This window comes from Phyllostomus discolor, chromosome 1, assembly GCF_004126475.2.
Source record: "Phyllostomus discolor isolate MPI-MPIP mPhyDis1 chromosome 1, mPhyDis1.pri.v3, whole genome shotgun sequence".
NCBI lineage: Eukaryota > Metazoa > Chordata > Mammalia > Chiroptera > Phyllostomidae > Phyllostomus > Phyllostomus discolor.
Window position 1 is genome coordinate 49261424 of NC_040903.2, and position 12408 is coordinate 49273831.

The 12408-nt window shown below is 39.2% G+C and overlaps 1 protein-coding gene across 3 annotated transcripts in view; it reads left to right on the forward strand.

Moving 5' to 3' along the window:
- Window positions 1–12408, forward strand: part of FRAS1 (Fraser extracellular matrix complex subunit 1) — a 423042-nt gene that overhangs the window by 255472 nt on the left and 155162 nt on the right. For all 3 annotated transcript variants that reach the window (XM_036022554.1, XM_036022552.1, XM_028505680.2), the window contains exons 21-22: window positions 3458–3610; window positions 3846–3992. In XM_036022554.1, coding sequence (XP_035878447.1) covers window positions 3458–3610; window positions 3846–3992 — 300 coding nt within the window. The remainder of the gene's footprint in view (window positions 1–3457; window positions 3611–3845; window positions 3993–12408) is intronic.

Genomic DNA, 12408 nt, shown 5'->3' on the forward strand with positions numbered 1-12408 from the left:
CTCTTGTCTGCCCTTGGGAATGACCCTTTTCTGATTGTAAGTTGGAACACGGGTATTAATCCTCAAGCCCTTGTTGCTCAGGTTTTTGGCCTCTTCCCCTGAACATCATTACTCATGTTGGACTCTCCCAAGGAAGTCTCTCCTACAGGGTGATTTTGACTTCAAACCTCTCAAGACAAAAGTGTTTCTTAGGTTTTAGGACTTTATTTTTGTTTTCTGATTGGTTTAATAAAACTCAGTCAACCTTCAAATTAACTTTAGAGCATATTTATTTAAGTGGTGTTCTGTTGAAGGCTTGTATATGATAGAGTTGGGACTAGAGGTTTGCATGAATATATCACCCAGTCAGATTGAATCTATAAGGAATCAGATGAATGAATAAGGAATGAGTACAGGTAGCAAACAAGAAGAGTCGGAGAGTTCAACTTTCCAGACTTGGATAGTTATGTGTATGGGTAAAACTATAAACTTGGATTAATGTGGGGCTTGGGGCAGCCTGCAATGATTGTTTTATATTTTCAGGTGTCATTAATTGCTTTTCCCTGGCCCCTGGTACTACTCCATCACTGAATGGATTTGTCTTAAGACTTAACCATGGAACCATGGAGAGAAGCAGAGGCCTTGAGATTTTGGAGTCTCTACTACTCTTGAGCCCTTTCCACTGGCTTCTGGTAGCCACAAACTGCCATGTTCAGTTTAAAAACTCCAGAGAATGAGACTAGTTAGGCAGATAAAACAAGTGGAGGGTTGTGAGGAATCTCTACATTCCTCAAGCAGAGAATGAGGACCCAGCTGAGGGGAACCACAGAACAAAGCTTGCTAGCAGGGGTAGGAGGGTAAGAGGAGGGTGCCCTGAAATGCCAGGTATTGCAGAGATTTCAGGTGGGTCAGGAATCACAGGAGGCCATTAAATTTGGTTATTAAGAGGCAGTCAGAGACCTTTAAAAGGGCAGTACCCCAGTTGAACTGAGGAAGTTGAAGGCAGATTACAGTGAGGTGAAGAGTTAGGGAGGCAAAGAAGTTGGGTAGTAGGTGAAGGCATGAAAAGAGATGGGGTGGTTGTAGAGAAAAACTTTTTGTGTGGTCAGTGGTATAGAGCATGTTTAGAAGTTGAAGTCAAGGAAAGTAAATAGAGATAAAAGAAAGTACAATAACGTTCAAATAATGTTGAAAATTGGTCAAGAATGTAGGTGGAAGAATTAGCCATTTCATCCTGTGAGAGAAGAAATGAAATAAAAATGGGTAACGATAGATGTTTTGAGTTTGACAGTGAGGAGTTGAAGGTGCCCATGCTTGATGGGCTGAATGAGGTAGGAGATGGAACAACCTGGGAGGCAGGGGGTGGAAGGGCGGCTGGGGGCGCTGACTGCAGGAGAGCAGTAAGGGTTTAAAAGCAGCTGTCAGGAGGGTGGGAAGGAGCCACCATAGCCCAGCTCTAACTTCCTTTAGAAATAATTACTACACATTACACGCCTCCTTTCAACAGCTTCTAGAGATCTTCTTAAGATCCTTAAGATAAGACAAATCTGTAAATATTTATTTGTTGTACCCACAAAATACTCCCGAGATCTGCTTACTTTCTCTTCAAAGCATCCCCTGGGTGATTATTCTTTTTCATTTCTCTAATTGCACACTAGAGGAAACTTCAGTTAGATGCAACCAGCTTTTAGATCTCTGAGCACCTGCAGTTCTTGTTGATGCCTGCCTGTGCCCAGAAGTCTCTGTGAGCGCTTGCTTTAATGAGGAAGAGGTCACGACCTTTCAGATAATGGCACCTTGAATCAGTAATGCTTCCTGGGTGTCCAATCCTAACCTGTACCCACTCATTAAGGTAATCACAGAACACAGTCTCCTCCATTTGCTCCAGCAACTTTTGAAGCTTCTTGAATCTCCCCTTTGTACATGTGGGGCTGCTCCTGGTGCTGTGAGCGGGGCGCAGGAAAAGAGAACAAAAAGGCTGGTATTGTGTGGAAACCATACACTAAATCAGGGAAAATAGCATTCTTATCATATTTCTCTCAATACAGTCAATTTCCTTTATAAGTCTCTGAAGGGCTATCATGAGGCTTAGTTTGGCTTTTAGGGTATCCAGAATTATTCCTGATCCTGGCAAAAGGCTGCTTGTAACCTGAAACTGCCAAAGTTCAGAGAAAGGTCAGGGGCTTAGTTTGTGTGCTTATAGGAGAGCCGGCATTTTTGAAGAGGACAATTTAGGTTAAACAGCTGGAGAGGTTCTAGAACACTCCTCATGCAGATGAGTGGGTGCTGGGTACGGGACTGAAATCTGCTTGTTGCCCAGGGAACACCTCTCAGCTGATCAGCAGTTAAGAAAATACATCACTGAACTTATAGAGAGAAAGACCTATTTTAACATATTTCAGGGGGTAGGCAATCTGTTCAATGACAGGATTTTTTTTTGTCTAAACCTGGGTAGAAATCACAATCTCTGTCTCCAAGACTTTGAGATGAAACAAGACATAGCTGGTCCCTAAGCAGGACATTGGCAAGTATACAAATAGGGCTTCAAATCCTTGTGGGGAAGGTGGAAAGGCTCTATAACCAGAACTGTGCCTTCTCTTTTCCTAGGTCATTTACTCCTTTTTCATTTTGGTGGGTAATTTGGGATTTGTGAGTTTTCTTCCACCTTTGACATAGAGGATGGTAAACAGGACTTAAAGGGCAATTATCACTGAAAGCAGGACAGAGGACGTTTTTGCCTAAGTGGGAGATGAACACAATCAAGTTCTTTAATTAAAGGATGACTATTATGTGGGTGAGAACAAGAGACAGTGCTAACTAGACCACATAATTTGTCTTGGAGCTTCCATCATAACCAGTACCTCAGAGCTTCTGCAAGCTACATATTGTGTCATGAAAATGAATTTTTAGCTCATAACTCTTCTTCCTATACTTACTTTTAATTAAAAGTTAAAGTTTTCCACCAACTCAGCTCAGTGATTGACTAATTCCAGCCCTTCCGTACCAATGCCTAAGACCTGTATAACTGACTTTGAAAGACCAAATTTGTGAGAAGGAGCCCCGTGAGGGCTCAGGCCACAGCTCAGGGGCACTGGGAATGGGGGCATTCTGTCTGAGACTCTGGGAGCCCTTGGGGAAATGGTGATAGTATTGATGATACTGTTTCTGTGACTCGAATAGTTCTTTGTATTCCCCTAGCAAGCATCTATCACATGCTGCCCTAGAACTTGAAGGTTGTTCAGTTGGAAAGGGATGAAAACTCAATTGCTGTGCTGGGCCCAGCCATTTGCTAAAAACCTCAAAGGCACAATTTGTACAGGTCCCAAGCTTGTGCTTTACTGCCATATACCGCCATTGGGCTGCTCCGGCTGTCTGTGCTGCAGCAGTGGTCATTGCAATTCCATCTGCCCTTTGGCATAGTGATGAGACTTGGTGCTCATATCATCTGTGCCTTCTCCATGTCTCTCTGCCTTTCCAGATTGCCATCCTCTGTGCCAGCAATGTGCAGCTGATCTCCACAACACCAGGAGCATCTGCCTGAGGTGCCAGAATACCCGGTACCTGCTGCTGGGGGACCACTGTGTCCCTGATTGCCCTTCTGGATATTATGCAGAGGAAGGAGCTTGTAAAAGTGAGTAAGTGCTGGACACAGGAGCTGCAGTACCTCGTGAACTTCTCTTTGGGGTAATAATTGAGAAGGCTTAGAGAGAGAGAGAGAGCACACAAGCAGGAAGAATACTGTGAAATAATAAATCAGACCAGCTAATGCTCTCAGCATTGGGGCTTTTATGAACAACACTTGGGATGCTGCTTTAGGATGGAGTTTGTCTTCATAGGTTCTCTTTGTGTCTCTTTTCCCTCTGCAGAATGTCACCCCTCCTGCAGAACCTGTCAGGGCAGAGGACCCTTTTCCTGCTCCTCATGTGACACTGACCTCGTTCTATCCCACTTTGGAACCTGCAGCACCACCTGCTTCCCAGGGCACTACCTCGATGACAACCATGCTTGTCAATGTAGGTTTTAAAAAATGAACTTTTTTTCTTTTCCTGCTCTTCTGGGGTCATCAAAGGAAATATGAGTCTTGCTTCCATATCCTTACCTGTAGCCTTTATTTTTACAAAAGGAAGAAAATTAATCTAAAAAGGCATATGGATGCCATGAACAGATTTAAATCAGATTGAACTCATATATCAGCCTAATTGGAAGTGCTGGGCTGGGGACCTCCTTTGCAAACATCAGCTGTATGATCTTGAGCTGGTCATTAAATCTCTCTGTTCTCTAGTCATCCCATTTAAAAAATAAAAGTATTAGTCTATTTCCTTATGATTTCCCTTAGCATTTCAATTACAAGATCCTGAGCAGAGCTCATTCTAGTATGCAGTCAATGGCCTAAGCACTTCTCTGAATTCAATTTGTTTTTGACATGTATTTGCAGAATATTGACAATGTACAATGCTCGACAATGTACAAAACATTTATTCTTCTGACCAAACAGTAGTCATTTTGTCTTTCATTAGAGTTACTTGTATACATGTCTTATTTTTCAAATAAGTCAAAATATGATCAATTACCTGAGTCAGACAAAACAAAGAGTTAGGATAAATTAGGGAAAGGGCACATCTGACTGGAAAAAAATTAGGAAATCCTTCACGGATGAAGGAACACTTTTGAAAATAGGCTGACATGACTTACTTTATTTTAATCACTGAAGTGTCATTTGCAAAAAAAATTTTGTTATACTTTCTCACTTTGAAAATGACAGTTAACAAAAACAGTGCTGGTATTTCCATTTTATGTCCTTGGAAATACAGTGCTGAAGGAATTATAGAGTATTGGTTAGGAGAATGGGCTTTAGAGTTAGGTGACTGGAGTTCACATCCTACCTCTTACTAGCTTTGTGACCTTGTAAGTAAACAAGTAAATTAATCACTAAGCTTCAGGGTTGGTTTTTTTTCCTATCAAAGGGGAATTATAATAGTACCTACATCTAATGCTATTGCATAGACCCTAGAAGAAATAAGCTTTCAGTATAGCTATTGTTAATATTGTTATCATTGTCATCAGCATCAACTAGAATGAAAGACAAATCAAGCTGTAAAATATATTTCTATTTTATAGACAGAAGATAGGTATTCATTTGAGATGCTGACAGGATTTGCATTTGAAATGAAGTTTTATGGAACTCATAATTTTGCACCACTTGTTGAAACACCAAATATGAAAACCCTTTTGGACTGATGAAAGATTTCTTTACTTTTGTAATAAAAAAAATTTGCTTGGAAACATGCCCCAATTAAAATAACAGGAGAAATCCCCAGGAAAAAAAAAGAGCTAAATGAAATGGAGGCAAGCAATTTACCAGATATAGAGATATAAAGATGGTCAAGAAACTTAGTGAGAACTATAAGGAACTTAGTGAGAACTACAGGGAACTTAGTCAAAACTACCACAACCTGAAAAAGGACATAGAAACCATAAAAAAGAACAAGTCAGAAATGAAGAATACAGTAGAAGGTATAAATAGTAGGTTGGATGAGGCAGAAGATTTATTCAGCAATTTAGAAGACAAAGTAGAAAAAACTTTAAGCAGCAAAAAGAAAAACGAATTTAAAAAGATAGAGATGAGACAACAAGAGGCGTGACAACATCCGCATTGTAGGTCTACCAGAAGGAGAAGAGAGACAGCAAGGGACTGGGAACTTACTTGAACAAATAATGACCAAAAACTTCTCTAACCTGGTGAAGGGAAAAGACACACAAGTCCAGGAAGCACCAAGAGTCCTAAACAAGATGAACCCAAAGTGGTCCATACCCAGACACATCAGAATTAAAATGGCAAAAACAAAAGACAAGGAGAGAATTGTAAGAACAACAAGAGGAAGACAGTGAGTTACCTACAAGAAAGCTCCCATAAGAATGTCAGCTGATTTCTCAACAGAAATATTTCAGTCCAGAAAGGGTTGACATGAAATATTTAAAGTGATGAAAAGCCAGGACCTACAACCAAGACTACTTTACTCAGCAAGGCTATCATCTAAAATTGAAGGAGAAATAAAGAGCTTCCAAGACAAGAAAAAACTAAATGATTTTATTACCACCAAACCAGTATTATAAAAAAATGCTAAACAGACTGCTTTAAGAAGAAGAAGGAGGAGGAGGAGAGAGAGGGAGAAAGAGAGGGGAAAGAAGAAAGAGAAACAGAAGGACATATGGAAAAGAATAAAAAATGGCAATAAATATGTACTTATTAATAATCACTTTAAATTTAAATGGCTTAAATGCTCCAGTCAAAAGACATAGGGTAGCAGAATGGATAAGACAACAAGACCCATATATATACTGCCTACAAGATACCCACCACAGACTAAAAGTAAAGGAATGGGAAAAGATATTTCATGCAAATAGGAAGAGAAAAAAGTTGTGGTAGCAATCCTTCTATCTGACAAAATAGACTTTAAAACAAAGGCAATAGTAAGAAACAAAGAAAGACACTATATAATGATAAAGAGAACAACTCAATAAGAGGCTATGACCCTTGGATCTATATGTATGCATCCAACGTAGGAGCACCTAAATATGTAAAACAAGTCTGAATAAACATAAAGGGAGAGATTGACAGCAATACAGTGATAGTAGGGGATAGTTGATCAATCCATTAACATTAGTGGATAGATCTTCCAGAGAGAAAATCATCAAGGAGACAGCAGCCTTAAATGGCACACTAAATCAAATGGATCTAATTGATACCTTAACAGCATTTCACCCCAGAGCAGCAGAATATACATTCTTTTTGACTGCATGTGGACTCTTTTCTAAGATAGACCACATGTTAGGACACAGAACAAGTCTCAATAAATTTAAGAATATTGCAATCATATGAAGCATCTCCTCTGATCATAATGTTATGAAATTTGAAATAAATCACAAGAAAAAACTGAAAAACACACAAAAACATGGAAGCTAAATAGCATGTTGCTAAACAATGAATGTGTTAACAATGAGATCAAGGAAAAAATCAAAAGATACCTTGAAACAAATGAAAATGAGAATGCAACAATCCAAAATATATGAAACACACAAAATAAATCAACCTAAAAGGGAAATTCATAGCATTGCAGACCCATCTCAAGAAACAAGAAAAATCTGAATTAAATAATCTAACTTTATGCTTACAGGAACTTGGAAATGAACAACAAAGTCCAAAGTGAGTAGAAGAAAGAAAATAATGAAATTAGAGGAGAAATAAACAAAATAGAGGTGAAAAGTAAAAATAAGATCAATGAAACCAAGAGGTGGTTCATTGAAAAAGACAAGATTTGTGAAACTTTAGTCAGACTAATCAAGAAAAAAAGAGAGAGATGATCCAAATAAATTAAATCAGATGAAGGAGGAGAAGTAACAACTGACTCCACAGAAATACAAAGGATTGTAAGAAAATATTATGCACAAGCATATGCCAACACATTGGACAATCTGAATGAAATGGATAAATTCTAGAAACATATAACACTTTCAGTACTTCCAATACTGAATCAGGAAGAATGAGAGAATCTGAATAGAGAGATTAAAACTAGTGAAATTGAAGCAGTAATCAAAAGACTCCCAACAAACAAAAGTCCTGGACCAGATGGCTTCACAGGTGAATTTTACCAAATGTTCAAAGAAGAACTAACACCTGTCCTTCTCAAACTATTTCAAAAAATTCAAGAGGAGGGAAGGCTCCCACGCTCATTTTACAAGGCCAGCATTATCCTAATTCCAAAACCAGATAAATATACTGCAAAGAATTAAAATTATATGCCAGTATTTATGGGAACTTAGATGTTAAAAATCCTCAACAAAATATTAGCAAGCTGAGTCCAGCAATACATTAAAAAGATTACACACCATGATCAAGTAGTATTTATTCTGGGGATGCGAGGTTGGTACAACATTAACAAATCAATAAACATGATATACCCTGACTTCCAGCAAGATGGAGGAATAGGTGGATGCACCGTACCTCCTCGCACAACCAAGATTAGAACAACAATAATTTACAACAATAATTTACAGTCAGAATAACACCCAGATCCGGCAGAGGATTTATCTGAATGGAAGTCGGGCAGCCAAGAAGTTGAAGTAGACGCGTCCATCCGGACTGGTAGGAGAAGACGAGCCAGCGGGCGTGGGGCTGGCTCGGGTCAGCGGTGCGCAGAGGTCGGGGGAAGGTTTGGCGCGAACTCGACGCAAAAGCCATCCGGCGCAAGAATGCAGCGGTGATCCCTGAGTACGCAAGCTGCGGCTGGCAGACCCAGAGGGGTGGCGATTGTGGACCAGGGCAGAACTTGCGGCCCGGAGGCCCAGACAAGGGTCTGAGTCCAGGAGAACGGAACTACCGCCATTGTTTTCTCCCGCCCCGCCCCGCCCCCACATATAACGTCACAATCTAGTGACTGGGGTGCCCAGCCCCAGTGAGCACCTAAGGCTCCGACCCCCACCCTAACAAGAGCAACCAGACCGGAAAAAAAAAGGGGAGAGACAGGGGAAAAAAAAAACAAAATATGTTTTCAACAGAGCAGATCAGTCCTCCAGGACTCATCCTTTTGAGCGACCAAGAATTAGCCAATCTATCAGATGCGCAGTTCAAAACACTGGTGATCAGAAAGCTCACGGAACTGGTGGATTTTGGACGAAATTTAGATGAAAGAATGCAGATTACCATAAAACAGATGCAGGAAGACACGCGGAGGAGAGCCAATAGTGAAAGGAAGGAATCTGAGTCTCAAAATAATACAGTGGACCAGAAGGAAGATAGAATCAACCAAGCAGGAAAGCATGATGAAATAAGAATTCAAAAAATTGAGGAAAAGATTAAGAGCATCCAAGACACCTTTAAACGTTCCAATATCCGAATTATAGGGGTACCAGAATCAGAAGGGGAAAAGCAACAGATTGAGCACGTATTTGAACAAATAATAAAGGAGAACTTCCCCAATCTGGCAAAGAGAACAGTCTTCCAAGAAATCCAAGAAGCTCAGAGAGCCCCAAAGAAGTTGGACCCAAGAAGAAACACAGCAAGGCACATCACAATTACATTAGCCAAGGTAAAAACGAAGGAGAGAATCCTAGAAGCAGCAAGAGGTAAGGGGACAGTAACCTACAAAGGAGTTCCCATCAGACTGTCAGCTGATTTCTCCAAAGAGACCTTACAGTCAAGAAGGGGCTGGAAAGAAATATTCCAAGTCATGAAAGACAACGACCTACATCCCAGATTGCTCTATCCAGCAAAGCTCTCATTTAGAATGGAAGGACAGATAAAATGCTTCTCAGATAAGGTCAAGTTAAAGGAGTTCATCATCACCAAGCCCTTATTTTATGAAATGCTAAAGAGACTTATCTAAGAAAAGAAGATAAAGAAAAGACATGTATAGTAAAAGGACAGCAAACTCACAAATATTAACAACCACACCTAAAGCAAAACCAAAAGAAACTAAGTAAACAATTAGAACAGGAACAGAACTACAGAAATGGAGGACACATGGAGGGTTAGCAGCAGGGGGGTGGGAGGAGGAGAGAGGGGGAAAAGGTATAGAGAATAAGTAGCATAGAATGTAGGTTGAAAATAGATAGGGGGAGGGCAAGAATAGTACGGGAAATGTAGAAACTAAAGAACTCATAAGTATGACACATGGACATGAACTAAAGGGGGAAATGTGGGTGGGAGGGGGGTACAGGGTGGAGGGGAGAGAAGGGGGAAATGGGACAGCTGTAATAGCATAATCAATAAAATATATTAAAAAAAGAAAAGAAGAAGAAGAAAAAAACATGATATACCACATAACTAACATAAAAAGAGAAAAATCATATGATCATATCAATAGATGCAGAAAAAGCATTGATCAGTCCAGCACCCATTTATGATACAAACTCTCAACAAAATAGGAATAGAGGGAATGTACCTCAGTGTAATAAAGGCCATATATGACAAACACACAACCAACATCATAATCAATGGGCAAAAACTACAAGTGTTTCCCTTAAGATTGGAAGTAAGACGGATGTTCACTTGCACCATGTTTACTCACCATAGTACTGTAAGTCCTAGACACAGCAATCAGACAGGAAGAAGGAATTCAAATCATCCAAACTGGAAAGGAAGAAGTGAAACTGTCATTGTTTTTCATATGACATGAAGAGAACCCTAAAAATTCCACCAAAAAACTACCAGAACTGATAAATTAATTCAGTAATATAGCAGGATGCTAAGTAAATATCTAGAAGTCAGTTGCATTTTTATACACCAATAATGAACTATCAGAAAGGGGAACTAAGAAAATAGTCCCATTCACAATTCCTTCAAAAAAGAATAAAATATTGCCTTGGCCAGTGTGGCTCAGTTGGTTAGAACATCATCCCATACACCAAAAATTTGGTGGTTCAATTCCTGCCCAAGGCACATATCTAGTTCATGGGTTTGATCCCCAAGTTGAAGCACATGTGGGAGGCAACCAATTGGTGTCTTTCTCTCATATTGATGTTTCTCTCTAAAATCAATAAACATTAAAAAAAACCCAAATTATAAATTTAAGCAAAATCATAAAAGACCTGTTCTTGGAAAATTATAAGACACTGAAGAAAACAATTTACAAGATACATATAAATGGAAGCATATATTGTATTCATGGGTAGGGAGAATTAACATCATTAGAATGTCCATACTACCCAAAGCAACTTATAGGTTCAACACAATTTCTATCAAGACACCAATGGCGTATTTCACAGAACTAGAAGAAATATTCTAGAAATTTATATGGACCCACAAAAGACCCAAATAATAACCATGATCATGAGAAAGAAGAACAAAGTTGGAGAAATCATGCTACCTGATATCAAACTATACTACAAGGCATAGTAATCAAACAGCCTGGTACTGGCATAAAAACAGACATATAGATCAATAAAACAGAACAGAGAGCCCAGAAATAAACCCATACCTTTATGGTCAATTAATATTCAACAAAGAAGGCAAGAACATACAATGAGATAAAGATAGTCTAGTCATTAAGTGGTATTGGGAAAATTGGACCACATGCATGCAAAAAGTGAAATTAGATCACCTTCTTATACCATACACAAGAATAAACTCAAAATGGATTAAAGACTTAAATGTAAGACTTGAAACCATAAAACTCCTAGAAGAAAACATAGGCAATAAATTCTTGGATTTTTCTTATACTAATATTTTTTCTGATGTGTTTTCTGAGACAAGGGAAACAAAAGAAAAACAAATGGAACTACATCAGACTAAAACATTTTTGCACAGCAAAGGAAACTGTCAACAAAGTGAAAAGACAATCCACTGCATGGGTGAACATATTCACTAATGATACATCTGATAAGGGGTTAATATCCAAAATTTATAAAGAGCTATTAACACCAAAAAAAAACAATTAAAAAATGCACAAAGGACCTGAATAAACACTTCTCCAAGGAGGACATACAAATGACCAATAGACATATGAAAAGATGCTCAAGGTCACTAATCATCAGAGAAATGCAAATTAAAACCACAATCAAATCTCACCTCTCAGCTGTCAGAAGGGTTATCATCAATAAATGAATGAGCAACAAGTGCTGGTGAGGGTGTGGAGAAAAGAGTTCCCTTGTGCACTCTTGGTGAGAATGCAGACTGGTGCAGCCACTGTGGAAAGCAGTTTGCAGTTACCTCAAAAAATTAAAAATGGAGCTGCCTTATGACCCAGTGATTCCACCTCTGGGAATATATCTAAAGAAACCTGAAACACTAATTTGAAAATATATACTCACCCTTATGTTTATTGCATTGTTATTTACAATAACCAAGATTTGGAAGCTGCCCAGGTACCTATCTGTAGATGACTCTTAAAAAATCTGTGGTACATTTACACAATGGAATACTGCTCAGTTATAAAAATGAAGGCAATCTTACCCTTTGCGACAGCATGGATGGACCTGAAGAGCATTACGCTAAGTGAAGTAACCCAATCAGAGAATGACAAGCCCCATGTGATTTCATTCGTATGTGGAATCTAATGAACAAACTGAACCAACAAGCAAAATCAAGACAGACTCATAGACTGAGAGCAGGCTGACAGCTTTCTCCATAGGTGGGGGTCTGTGTGAAGAGAATGCAGGGATTAAGCAAAAATGAAAAAGAAGAGAAAACCTCATGGACAGGGACAAGTTTGGTGATTGCTGGGGTGGGGAGGTGAAGGAAGGTATAATAGAAATCAAAGGTAATGGACAGAGACTTGACTTGGTGTGGTCAACACACAATACAGTGTACAGATGATGTGTTGTAGAACTGTGCACCTGAAGCCTGTATAATTTTGTTAACCAGTATTGCTCCAATAAAAAGAAACTGGGTACCATAAAAAGGAAAAATAGAATGTTTTATGCACAGTACAG